This window comes from Papilio polytes, unplaced genomic scaffold (genome assembly GCF_000836215.1).
Source record: "Papilio polytes unplaced genomic scaffold, Ppol_1.0 DF824270.1, whole genome shotgun sequence".
In the NCBI taxonomy this organism is placed as follows: domain Eukaryota; kingdom Metazoa; phylum Arthropoda; class Insecta; order Lepidoptera; family Papilionidae; genus Papilio; species Papilio polytes.
In genome coordinates, this window is record NW_013524934.1 from 1,388,859 (window position 1) to 1,403,871 (window position 15,013).

The following is a 15,013-nucleotide window of genomic DNA, read 5'->3' on the forward strand; positions in this document are numbered from 1 at the left end:
CCGTATGAACAGCTTCATACAATCCCATACGTTCTATTTTGACACATAGTCACCGCCTAGCGTTTTCGCGTCCGTGCGAACGCTCGCTAAGAGATATATTTTAACCTCCTAGTACTACACAAAAACTGTCAGATTAAAAATAGCCCTAATAAAAAGGAATAAGATTCATATTGCCATGGTAATCAGATCAACAAAAGCATCTATAGTGTACTTACTGTGACCACCATGCAGTGGCTCTCCCGAATTGCACCACAACAGCCGAAGAATGCGATGATGAACATCACCGCGCCGATAACAATGAAGAGCCAAGGAGCGACAGTCAGATGGCTCTGCAGCTCATCTTTCATCACCGTCCAGTTCATCAACACCGCGACACCGATGCCGATGATGGCCAGCCCGAACAGCTGTCAAATAAATAATTAATTTTAATACAGAGAAAAACATAAATATAGTAAATATGTGAAATAACTAAAAAAATAATACATCAAGTGACAATTAGGTCAAACGTCGGTTATCGCTTTTATTTCATCCGAAAATAAATAAATGTACAAATATTGGTTTGTGCTCTTTTTAATATAGACTTTAATATCACAGTTTTTTGTTACATTACATGAAACGGTAAAAAGCGTTTTTTTTTATTTTTATAATTAGCATCATTTAGTTTAGCCCGCATTAATTTGAAACAACAAATTTTATTTGCGAAAATAATACCCACACTCATCTATAGATATGAAAACAAAAGATTTCGAGAACAAACGTGTTCAATAATACTGGATTAAAAAAACTTAATTATTAGACTATATATTTCTCTAGACTATATCCTACATCTATGATAAATATCAACTAGAAACTTTAAATCAACGAGAAACTAAATAAAACATCCATCTATCCACATGGATGTTAGTTAGTGTTTGTAGTCTAAATGGCTAGGCCGATTTCGATGAAATTTTGTATAGATGTAAAAGATAGTTTGGAAGAACACATAGGTTACTCGCTTTTGTTTTTTTTTTAAACCCACTCGGACGTAGTCGCGTGCGAAAGTATAATTGGGACTAAAGATGTAACAAAGTCCTATTTCCGAATGGAACTAAAAACGGGTCAATTTTTTATTATAAAAATCTCTGTCCTACTTCAGTTATTCTGACAAAAGCTTTTATTTAGATGTGCCGTTGTTATAACAATAGTTTTCATCTCCATAGGATAAATTGAGTTCTTCTCTTTGTATCTAGGACATGCAATACAAAGAGGTTATGGCAACGGTAATTATGAACAATTGCTAGAAACCTTTTTACAATTTCTCAAATATCTTCCAGTACATCAATATATATACTGATATTACAAAGAGGAAAGATTTGGATTTTTGTATGTATTGAAATAACCCAAAAACTACTAGACCGATTTCAAAAATTCTTGCACCATTAAGAAGTTACGTTATCGCTTAATAACATACTTTTTTGACTATTTTTGTGATTACACGTCGACGAAGTTGCGAGAAACAACTAATTAATACTAAAATTAAAATATACACCTATACTTGATAGATGTACGTCAAAGGTTAAGCATTTCGTAGTAAATGACTAAGATGTAAACCGTGTAATGACTTGATCGTTTAATTTCATTACTAATTAAGATAATAACAAATGATTCATTGCATTCATCAGTACCGAAAACATGCGTATTTTAAAACGCTATGAGTCATGTTCACTTCGTAATCTGTACTTATATTATAAAGAGGAAGGATTTGTATTTTTGTATGTATTGAAATAACTCTAAAACTACTGGACAGGTTATTAAATAGCTACGTTATCAGTAAGGCAACATAAGCACACGTTTTTTAATTCACGCGGGCGTGGTCCCAAGCAACAGCTAGTGATATAAAAAAAACGTCACTGAAGGGCAAATTACAACAGAACGATTAGAAATCATCGCCTTCCTAAATTACATCTGTTATGAAACTGCACAAAAAGCTAAGGTTTAATTTGTTCTATCAATATCGTTTCTTAGTCATCGCTTTTCCGTATCTAAACACTGACACGGAACATTACATGAATACGAAACTAAATTACGAATGACAATTAAGCTAGAAATTATTTAAAAAAAAAAACAACTATAACTATAATAGAACACTATTCATTCATATCTTAACTTTAATGTCAACATTCAAGTTCAGTTCATTCTAAGACCATAAACTAAAACTAAAACTGATAGCTATCATAATCATGTCTTATTCATTAACATGTAATTAGAGAAAATTGGTCTGAAATACAACATAAAATCAATCTTCCTAACTGTCGTCTAATACGCCGTTCCCACGCACCGAATGTGGTTTAGTTATGCTGGTACCGTTACACGTAACATCCGAGTGAAGTACACATTCCAAAAATGCGTGACGATTAAATCATGCTACAGTTATAAAATCAATTTATACTAACAAATAAAATTAACATTTGTCATCCAAAGCCTAAACAAAAGTACAGTAGGGGAATCTAGCGGTGTTTCAGTTTCATCATCTCCCTACGTTATCCTACCTCCCGTAGTGTTGGTACTGCGGGATTTTTTCCTCCAAATAACTATCATCCGGTAACTCAGTCATCACTCCCTTCTTGATCATGTCACTTTTCAATCCAAACATCTCTTTCTTCACCTTTCGCCGTGCTACAGTTTATGAGATACGAAGAAACCATGACGCGAAACAACAAACAATAAGACGCTTTTAAATGTGGTACGCTGCTTATTGCTCTTCATTATTCCGTTTTTTATTTTTTAGTAAGAAGAGGCGGAGTTTGTATCGTTGCGAGTAACAATGCAATTTTCTGTAAGTGGAACACTGCGAATTTCTGCGACAGTACTCCAAATTCTGTACTTATACACCCTTTTAATCTTGGAATGTAGTTGTTTTAGTGAAAAATATTCAGTTTATTGCCGGATGTCGGATTTCAGTTGCAACGAATTTAAATAAGTTGTTTCGATGCATCACTGAAAATGAAAATGGTCAATTTTTACGACATACTCAATCATGTTCGGGTTATGTTGGAATATTGTCCTAATAAGTTTTATATCAGACCGGATGTTTAGGACTTGTACTATGGTATAATGAGGTACCGTCCGTGGTAATTATTTTAATAATTCCTATTGTTTTAATTTATACATTAATTACCGAATAAAATGATTTCCTCAACCATTTAGGTATAAAATAACTCCACGATAATAGTATGTATTTCATAATAGTATGTAACATAGATCGGGAGCGATAATTATTTTTAGTTTATTAATTATTTTAACATAAATAAATTAGATAAAAAAAACCACGAATTGACAATAAAAATAGGCCATAAAACCACACAGGTATCGGTAAGTTATGTTATATGATTATATGTATTTATATAACATACATAGGACAACTAATAGGTAACCTAGAAGCAGCTACTGGCCTGTTTGACGATCAGCCGTAAACCTAGAATGTTTATTGTGAGCTATTTCCGAATTATTGTCATGAGAATAGTCACTACGGGAGAATCGGAATAAAGCACGATTACGTTATATTAAATTCTGTATCTCAACCCATGTTTCATTGCCGAAACACCTGTTAATAAATTGCCATTACACTGTCATCAATTTAAAATAAGGATATATAGCATTGCTTAGATCTTAGATTTGCATTATAGCAATAGTTGGATACTTTCTTCTTGTAGCATCGCAACAGTTTCAAATATAATTTTATTATTCGTTTATGAATCGTGAACGTATTGTATGGCAAGCGGAATTGTATAACAAACCAGATGGTACCATATCGAGGTCATCGGTCGCGTCGATGTGTATTTTTGTAATCAAATACGAGTCTCACTTTCACACTAACCAAACATGCGCTTTACAAATATCTTATATGCACGCTTTTGAAATTATTATTGCCTCAGTTCAGTTAACAATTGAATTACTATTTTTTACTTATAACATCCTTTTTAATAATCTTTGTAGAATAAATTGTAGACTAGACAGACTATTCAAGTCTAGAGTATTTGAAGATTACAATGGAACCTATCTTTTGTCAAAGATTTTGATGTTTCAGTTATGCATAGCATATGTACATAACCCTTGCCTGTCCAACTGACATAAAGTGAAGGATTATTTATTGTAAGTGCAACACATCATCAACTTGCCCTTATCCCTTATGGAGGGTCGGCACAGTTTGTGCTGTTCTTCCACACAACAAAAAAGTGTAAGTGCAACACATTTTATATTTAATTATTTATATAAAATGATCAACGGACGAACGCCCACGGAGAAGATAACCACTGGAAGGATATAAGGGTTAATATAACAATATTCCGGTCGATTCGATGACAATCTCCGTTACATTCATGAGACAAATTGATATATAGTTACTCAGATGAGCAATATTTTATATTACTCAAACTTTTATTGACTACGCTAAATATAAAGTAATCTTACTTATATTATAAATGCAAAAGTTTAGATGGAGTTTGTTAGTTTGTAGAATAAACTTTTAAACGGATCTCGATGGCATAGATGTAGAGTCTGGAAGAACACATTGGCTCTACTTACTTTTTTTTAATTCCAATTCGCGGGCAAAAGCTACAGTTTCATACAAGTATATTTGAATTGCTCATAATTCTTAACACATCGTAACATAGTCGACCCACTTTCTAAAAATGGATCGTATATTTTTACGTGTAGACTAATACTATCAAGGTCGAAAGTACACAAACGTACTTGTGATAACCTACATCCTGCTACCGAGATCTACTGGAGTAAACACTATTAAGTAGATGATGAAAAACGATGCCATGGCTAATACTTGGGAACAACAAAAACAATAAGTTAAATCGATGTCATTTTCATTCAATACGATTAAATATGAAAAAATATCTCATTTTACTAACCGCTAATTTGCGTCAAATAAACCATTGTTAGCGTCCAATTTATCCGTTTTAAGATTTTCTCCGATTTCTCTTTCAAGTTGCGAAAGGTTTTCATAAAAGAATATTATTTTTCATAAAAAGTTTTCATACAAATATTGTACTTTATGAGTATATTGAAAATGTTAAAATAGTGGATAGCCGGTTGTATGGTTCGTTGATCAACTACCAAAGCGGATATTTGTCTATCGCCAGAATTGAATTTTAAAATGAAATGTACCACAAAATTAAAAAGATAAGAACATATAACATCAGGATAGCACTATAAATATACAGTATACGTGAAGTAGTACATTACAACGAGAGTTTAGTTTGTTACCGACGTAACCCACGATAACCTTAACTGAAAACGGCTATAAATCTATCTATCTATACTAATATTATAAAGAGGAATAATTTGTATTTTCTTATGTGTTGAAATAACTCAAAAACTACTGGGCCGATTTAAAAAATTCTTTCACCGTTAGAAAGGTAATTTATGTGAGTAAATGGGCTATATTTTTTAATTACACGCGGATGAAGTCGCAAGCATTAGCTAGTACCTAATGAATCAAGTAACTTTTACAATTTATCTAGAGTAGAGATTTCCAAATATTCCTTCTCGTAGACGTCTAAACTTTATTTACTACTTAACTTTATACGAACACCACCGGACGGGTTCCACTTTGGGGTCTTTCGAATACATTTTTCTTCCATCACGTTATATTTTCTCTACATTAATTACCAAGGTATGCTATCATGTGTACACAACTTCCGTGGTAAATGTCCCAGTTTACATATGCTACTAATAGCAGGTTACTTGATGCCCTACTTGTTACTTTATGACGTTCGCTTATTGTTTACTGAAAGCTTTTATGATCTAACAATGACCGTTATTAAAACCATTTTGTAAGTAGCACAATTTAAGTCTTAATACCAACATAAAACAGTGCAGATTACGTGAAAAAGTTAATTATTTTTGTATTAACATTTGCAAATGAAACTTCCTTATTTTATTGCAGTCATGCATATATTTAAATTACCTTTTCTAAACAGAACACGTTAAAATTATACCAGCGAGCACGTAACAGCCACGAATAGAATTTTTAAGTATACAAACATCACGTTGGCCCTACAACTGCAAATAAATTCATAACATAAGTTAAGGGCTGTAATACACGGCAGTTAAAATTATCAAATAAACTATTATGTCAATTCACTATGAAATCCTATATTGAATTGCCAACGTTTAAAAACATTTTTATTGGTGTGTCGACTCTACAGATAATTCGTGCATTGGTGAAGCGGTTAACGCACTAGGTTAAAAATACTCGCTCGTGAATAGTTTAAAAGCACACATGTACTTACACCAGTCTAGGAATATTTACGCAATTCTCGCTGCAAAATATAACACGCTCACGCAGACACGACGACAAAATGGAGTCGGTATGACTTGTATGTACTTTTGTAATTATTTTAGATGGGATTTGACTACGCAAAGTTACTCACGAGGGTACTGTGAGACAGAACGGTAGTCAGTACTGCGATTGTTTCCTACTGTTTCACCCTCGTGGAAAACTAGCATTAGCTACTAAATTGTCCAATTACTCACAACGAAGGTTAATTGATATACAGCGTTTGACCTCAACACTCAGTTTTATCGTGTTGTAAATTTGTGAATTTTTACAACTTGCGTGGTGCCATATGGCGCTTGAAGTACAGATAGATTACAAGTGTGCCCTAAATACTTCAAGGTATAAATGAAACTGGTGTACTCCTTTTTAATTCGTAAAATTACTCGTTTTTATTACTTTAAAGGAAATAAAACTTGAATTATAACAAAAAATATTCAAGATTGTTGTAAACATCTGAAACACATCATTGTGTAATGTCGGCATAGCAATTAACAACAAAAAACATGCTTTTTCTAAAACCTCCGTGAACAATTGTGACTCCACATCGCATGTGCAATTAAATTGTACACAAAAACAATGGACCTTAGGGTCTAAAGGCTAGCTTTTAGTGACAAGAGTAGCCGGGAGTAGAGTTGCGTTAAGATCATTTTAAGCGTGTTTTTTTATTAACAGATCCTAAAACTAAAAGGAAATATTCTAAAAACGTGATAGTTTCAAGGACAATAGTGGGAAGCAATTTAATTAGATTCGTTTTGGTGTCTAATTTCCGCTTGTACCTTTAATAAAGAATTCTGTCGTTTCATCAACCTTATAGTCTTCGGAGATAGTTTTACCCTAATTCTTTGAAAAAAACACATGTAGCGTATATCCGGAGGGGAAAAACAGGTAGGTGGATTCTCCATAACGTGCAAAAAATGAAGTTTTTTTTTCTCCTACAGAATATTTCAATTGATAAAAGTTGGGTGGATTACGTGAAACATAATAAGATTTAGAAGTGAGTGGCTGAAATTATTGAAGACTAACTAGATGACTCTGTACGTGTGAAATTAAAAAAAAACAAAGGAGGTAGCCTGTGTTCTTACAGACTATCCTGTACATCTATGACAAATTTCATCGAGATCCGTTCAGCAGTTTATGCTACAAACTTTAACAAACATGTATCCGAACGTTTTTATTTGTTACTCGTATATTAGTATGATAGACTGATCTGGAGGATGGAAACTTGATGCGCTAACCCCACATGAGCGACATTAAGGACATGGAGATGAATTTTAAAAGGTACAGTTTCAAAGGTCCACGTTAAGCAGCAAACATTCGTTGCATTTCGTCTTAAAACTGAGCACAATACTGGTGCGTTTCAAACGAGTGTGAAGTCATATACAGATGCAAACAAGCATTTATTACGCAACGCGTTACGCTCTCAGCTGGCCACCGAGGCGTGGTGCGCAGCCGGCTGTGAAATGTCTTGCTACGTACGGTGACATCACTCACACTAGTCATTCATTTGCATTGAATACATCTATTATGAGTTATTTTCCATCACCTTATAACGACAACAAAGCCTTAATATATTGGCTACTTGTTATATTGCAACACTTAACGATAGTTTCTTATATCCTAAAAGCTACTAAGATGTGTTTTTTAGTTATTATTGAAGTGTTTTATTTTTTATTGTGGATATTAAATTTCGAATATCAAAGTATCACTTTACACGATCTTTGCTGACAACGTGATTGATTGGAAATTTATTTGCTGCATTAACTTTACCCATTTTAAATATAAAAGATAACATTTTATTGCTCTGCTAATTTATTTTGCTATGGAGGTACAATTTATATAATCTAAATATCTGTTATTGCTTTAAACATGTTTGTAGATTAAAAATAAATAAAAGCTGCAGGCAATTCAGGCTTCATTATATAAGCTAACACAAAAAATCACGTGTCGTAATTACATATCGATCCATTGACCTAAATGTACACGACCATTATATAAAATGGGAAATAAATTTAGTACAAACTGTAATGTACAGTTTAAACAAATAAATATTATTGCTATTAAATGCTAATTTAGTTATCTATATTACAATTGCATACATCTTAAGGCGACGTCGCTAAAGATTTCACAAAATAATTAAGAATTTAACATTTAACATTTCTTTACTTAAATAAAAACCCTTCGAGAGACTAGAAAAAAAACTAAAGGTACATCTTTAAACGCTTGGCTATGCACAAACTTAGGTATGCCTAGATAGCTAGAAGTGTAGGGCGTTTTTACCCGTCAAAGCTCGATCGCACGACTGCTCTGTATAATCACAGGTCCGCCACCTGGTGGATGGGGCGCTAACTACCTTTACGGCGGGTCACCGACCTTCCTGGCTGCGACCTACATTCTCTTAAAATAGACTAATGTCGTTCAACGCATTTCAATCGCCATTCTCCAGCCGAATTAATTATATTTTTGTCTTCGATAGTAATAAGCTAAATGATTCTTAATGGAGAACTGATATAATGATGAAACTGAATGAATTGTTGTCGCTAAAAATGTAGATATCAAAGGTTAGCTTTTTCTATGCAAACAGGATAACAAAGTCGGGAATAGATAATTATGTTAAAACAGATATAAAAATGCTGGTGTTATAAATAGCATGGGAGGGTAAGCGAACGTAATATTGTGAAAGCCCTGCAAAAAGGGGTGTCGGAGACGAAAATCGATCACTTACTTGACATCAATATCGCGCGATAGCAGTTGATTTTAAAACAAGCGTTTAGTCAATGTTTAGTAGTGGCGATTTTAGCCATATTTTAAAGTTGACAGCAAACTAATTTTTGTCATATAAGTCTTTATTCAAATGTTTGAAGAACATCTTGAGATTGTTTACTTTTATGCAGAGTATATTTTCTTCATCTCTATAAAGTAACGATCTTATGACTTTTTAAGATCAACGACCCAAGAGGTAGACACGGTCGGAGAGGCAATAGACAAAGAAGCTAATGGAATCATGTTTTAATCCCCGAGAGCCCTCCGGAGTCAGCCATCTCGGATTTCAATTACTCTATTCAGACGGGTCGACTCATTGATTTTAATAATTAATAATGAAACGAGACGGTTAAGAACATTTTCATAAATACTTGATTTTTTTTGTGACTGTGCCAGTTTGCCTTAACGAGGCATTTACAGATTCACCGGGCTTGAGGTGGCCGAGCGCAGATGGCGCTTAGGTTAAACGTTTATGCGTAACTTAGTTCGAGGGTTCCCTCAGGAGCCTCGGCTCGGGCCGTTCCGTCGTTTTTATTACCGGATTGGAAGGCCGCCGAGGACTTAGATCGCTTCGGTGGACGCTCCATGGAGTAGTCACAAGAGCCCCCGAGAGGGGACATATACTTGATGTGACTAAATTATCTTACCAACATTTTGAACCCATTTAATGTAACGTAATGCACGATGTCGATTTTTTTTTGTGGGCGGCCTTTTGCCGCCCTGTCGTTCTCCCCCTGGCGTAGTGATACAAGCACTTTGTTTACTTTGTTGTACAATCAATAACAATAATAATCTTATAGCTAGTTATAATTTAAAATACAATATTTACAGTTAGAATATAAGCGCTATATCAATTACAAACTTAACCATTGAATAATCAACTTGTCTTACAAGTAGTATAAAAGTTTTTTAATTCCAATAACTTTAGTTCCAGTGTAAAAGAGCGTAGGAAGTGCCAATGCGAGTCACATCACGTGGCATCTTCGTCGTCACCGCCTAATGACATCCTATCTATTCTACAGACAGCTTGAAGCTTTGAATGTACCGTTAGTTGTAATTTAAGCCTTATGCTATCTAGTTAGGTTTTATTTCACATTGTGTTCAATATCGAGGATAGTGATACGCATTTGAAACACGTTTACAACTACTTTAGTTCGAACGTAGTATTTTTAAAACTAGTAGAACTCAGTACTAGATATTTGTTGATTTAAATTTACTATGCGCACCATTTGATCTTATCTGGAACAATTAGTACTAATAGATTTTTTTTGACAAAGTGATGTAGTTAGCACTCATTTTAGTGTATGATTATTATTTTTTTCAGTCTCTAGAGATGAATAATTGCATACTTACAACCCCTTTATATGATAGAGGCGCCTCGTCGGCGGCGTCCACCCTTGTGACTTCATCCAACCATTATTTGTTATTACATATTAGATATGTGCTTTTATTATGGACATTTCCGTTATAACACACTAACTGTTTCTAGTGACTATGTACGAGTGAAATAAAAAAATGGAAAAACCGGCCCAATAGTTTTTGAGTTATTTCAATGCATACAAAAATACAATTTTTCCTCTTTATAACATTAGTATAGACAATAATAATAATTAACTTCTTAGTTTTAACCACTCGATCTTAAGTGTTGGTATAAAATGTAATAAATAACTCCTTGCAAATAATTTATTTATTTTAACTTAATTCTGTTTGAAATAACATAGATCTAGGTAAACTTGGTTTAAGGGCATTGATAAAGATCATCATCAGTCCTGTACCCTAGGAGGGTCGGCAGATATGTTTCTTCCATACATCTTTATCAGGCGACGTTAACAAAGGTATACACATTTATTTACACTATAGAACAGTTGCGATAGCTATAATGATAAAATAAATTAAACAATCTTGTTTGTCAGGAAAATCAAATAAAGCAGAGCCTTGTCGTAAAATTAATGCCGCAAAGAAACAATCATTCTGAATAATACAAACTGTAATTGAATTACAAAGATATAAATGTGATAAGAGAAAAATATGCGAGTTAAGAACGTCCATAGACTACGTCACAGACAAACGAGCACGCAGTCAACGTAATTCGCCAAAATAACGAAGCGATTGCCACCTATAGACATACAGATATGTAAATAGAAAGAGGTAAGGCCTCCACTAAAGTTATAGAAGTCTACATTAATAGATTTATAAATACTATCGAATGAATCTATACATAAGAAATCTGTAACAAAAAATTTACCGGGATACCAATTTTAACGGACGTTATATGTCTTTTGTTTCTTCAACACCATTGTTCTTTTATATTCGAAATTTAAACCTCGAGTTCAGATGTCAATAACATTGCCAAAACGAAACCAGAAATACGAGATGCAACGTATAAGAAAAGCATCGTAGAAACGCTTAAATCGATTACGACGGAGGTACCCAACAAGATATATTTAAAAGCATCTCGGGCGCCAGAGGGGCGTCGAGATCGCAAGGATGATGTCACCGTTCCGTACGTACTACACGAAGTTGTATATAAATACGGGTTGCCAGTACATCGAACTTTTCTGGGTTACCTTGGAGAATTGTATAAGAACATATATGTTCTAGTTAGCAAACCAAGTGTAATAAGTTTTAGCTACAAGTAAACGTTAATGCGATTTTGATTCAGAAATCTACATGAATTTAACATAAATCAGTGTTCCAATTAGTCTTTGTATACCTAAATTAGTTGAAACCCAAACAATAGACTGCCAAGTTCCATACTATTTCATTAATAAATCGATTTCGTATTTTAAAAAAATCTACAACAAAATAAACAATTGTAATTATTAATTTGAATTCTTTATTAAAGTTGAGTAATGAAATGTTATTTACATTTTTACAGCGCATACGACCTCTAACGTGATCGATCGTCAAGGAAGGTCACAAGGATAAACGTACAAGGATCCTAGCCTTGGTAAGTAGTCACGTATACCATCTGATTTCCTTGGATATTGAGCGTGTTTTCCTTGACACAATTTCGGACATCAAGGAAAACTAAAAGTATACATTATTATATTTTAAGGACTATATAATGACAAATGTGAACTTTTATCTGAAAGAAGTATCTTAATCACGTTTAGTATCAGGAATGGAATTAACGTATTAATCTAACTAATATTATAAAAGCCAAAGATAAGATGGGCGTTTGTTTGGAGTTTGTAGCCTAAACGACTGAACGATCTCGATGATATTTGGCATATTTGTAGAGGACAGTCTGGAGTCTGGAGGAACACCTAGGATACTTACTTTTTTTTTAATTCCACGCGGACGAAAGCTAGTACATTATAACGTAGCAAATATGTTACTATGCATTTGTACCCGACTGACAAAGAGGGTAATGTTCTTCGTGCGTATGTAAGTTTGTTTTTAATTACATTTGTCCCACTAAAACGACATAGAGTGTAAACCACGTGACCGATTTATTCATTTTATCTTCTTCCTCGGGGTTTCATAGGGTATACGACGGCAAAAAAACTTACAGTGGACACGATAATTAAAATTCTAAATTTATTTACAGTGAACACACTGAATTCAAATCTCATTTGCCGTTACTTACAACTCAGTCAGTAGTTTTTTTGTTTAAGTTCGGATATCAAATACAAAATTATGTTCCACATCCTAAAAAAGGATAATATGGGGAAATACGCATAGGGAAATACCCGAAATGAGTTTACAAGTTCGTAAATGTTAATTCCACGTCACTTAAGAGCGGGCGCACACCTTTGACTATAATATCGCACAACTGTTGCTATTGTCGATTATTTCGCAGCCAATTCAACTATTATATTGCACATCTAAAAATTTAGTAGTATGCGCACCTCCATTTAAGCTTACAGGAATCAAAGCGAGGCTAAACAATTGTGCGATAGTTTAGTTTCAGCGCACGCCCTAACAATTTAGTTCCGTCATCTTGACAGTTAAGATTATACATTAATATAGTCTGGTTTCCGAACCATTGGGTATTCAATAAATTCACCTGTTGTCCGGGACAAACGAGGGGTGACGTGACGTCACGTGAAGTGTCACGCTTGGAAGGGGGTAGGAACGTCACGCAACGTTGGTGCCGATGCAATAATTGTAAATTATGTACTCAAAGTTATTAATTTTTTTCGGAGAAAGGGACAAATATGGTTCTACTTTTAGGATAAATAAAGAGAAGGAAGAAAGTTGAAAAAGCTCACATATATTAAGTACCTCACAAACATGAGCAGTTTTTAGAAATCATCCAATTAATGCTTTATCAGACATAGACGAAAATTTCAGGGTCAGGAGTATGTAAGGAGACCATTTGATAGTTGCCGACATTTTTTAAAATTGCCGTTAACTTCTTTAAATTAATTTTAGCTAACATCTGCCTGGACCGATAACAAAGTGACAAAGTTCACAATCAATCGGCGACACTTAAAAATCACAAAGACGAAAATTTGATTAAAAAAAAAACAATAACAAGAGAGATTATTCTTAGAGACTTGTTTGTGTAGAATTTGTTCACGGGATATAAAAACGAGTGATGTCATATTCACTGGCTGGTAGCTGATACTGAGTCAGTGGCCAGTTGGGTTTGCACAAAAATTATAGCATCTGACGGCATGTGTGAATCACTGATTGACGACTTTATTAGACAAGGTTATTATAATATTTTACCTAAATACTAGCTGTTGCTCGCGACTTTGGCCGCGGTAAATTAAAAATATATCCTATGTTACTCACAGAAAAATTACCTTTCTGACGGCGAAAGAATTTTTAAACTCGACCCAGTAGTTTTCGAGTTATTTGTATACATACAAAAATACAGATCTTTCCTCTTTACAATATTAGTGTAGATGCAGATTAATTAATTAAACGTAAAAATGTGTATTACAAATCTTGTTTATACATTACCTTTAATACGCTATCTTATAATATTAAACCTATATGAAGTTTATAATTAACAACTATTTTTTTCCTAAACAAGAAATAGACATAACAATTAAATTAGTTATTTGATGTATCGAACCATTCGACCACGATATGGGCTCCATTTTGAAAATGTGTTTCAAATAAAGCCCGTTAATAATTTTGATTTCGATGATTTTTTTTTTCACCAAATTACATTTTAATGTTTGTAAATTACTACAAATAACGATTAATTCTGTTCAACAGCCACGTAGGGCAATTATTTTCGCTGTTCGTTAACCAAAGCCAGCGGTTTATCGGCACGAAACCAAACCGGTTCTCCCGCCCTTTACTCACCGCCACAACCAGATTGAAGAAGAAGAGCACATATTTCACGAAACTCGTTCCACACCCCATTTTGAATGCACTGAGAGTCACACAATAAACTTCGCCAGTTGAGATCACTCACAATTTTACTTGTTTACTTATGTGTTTACCAAGCGCGGTACCACCTCAACGGCGAATCGAAAGTGACTAAATGAAAATAAAAGGGAGACCGCGATGGCGACGCCGAGCGTGTGTTGCCAGATCGGAATGTTGAATTTACCACACAGTTCAACTTAAAAACTCACATTTTTGGTTTTTCGGTCAAGTATAAGTCTTAAGTGTATGCTGAAATCTTCGAAATTAATTTTTTATGAATTGGACATTCGTATACGTGTGTCATTCTTGGCATCGATTTTTTTCATGATTACAATGACGTATTTGATAGGAACAACATAGTCCATCTTTTGTTTTTTAACTATTTGATGAAACTTTATACAAACAGTACAAATATTCGTTAAAAATGAATTAAACAGTCAAATAAAATTCTTGGTTCATTATTTCCCAATATTAAAGCAACTTTTTAGCAGCGGAAACACCCCGCATATAACTCATGTACAATTGTTACCCCCTCATTCACTTATTGCTCTCCTGCTCGCACCTTTGATTCGAGTAATATTCTGATCT

The 15,013-nt window shown here is 33.9% G+C and overlaps 1 protein-coding gene across 2 annotated transcripts in view; it reads right to left on the reverse strand.

Annotated features, from left to right (window-relative positions):
• Positions 1–14,545, reverse strand: part of LOC106104860 (CD63 antigen-like) — a 21,967-nt gene extending 7,422 nt beyond the window's left edge. The window contains exons 1-2 of one of the 2 annotated variants that reach the window (XM_013285049.1): positions 14,360–14,545; positions 216–404 (exon numbers count right to left, since the gene is read on the reverse strand). In XM_013285049.1, coding sequence (XP_013140503.1) covers positions 216–404; positions 14,360–14,419 — 249 coding nt within the window. In that variant the 5' untranslated portion in view covers positions 14,420–14,545. The remainder of the gene's footprint in view (positions 1–215; positions 405–14,359) is intronic. The other variant, XM_013285058.1, reaches the window with a different exon arrangement.
• Positions 14,546–15,013: the final 468 nt, after the last annotated feature.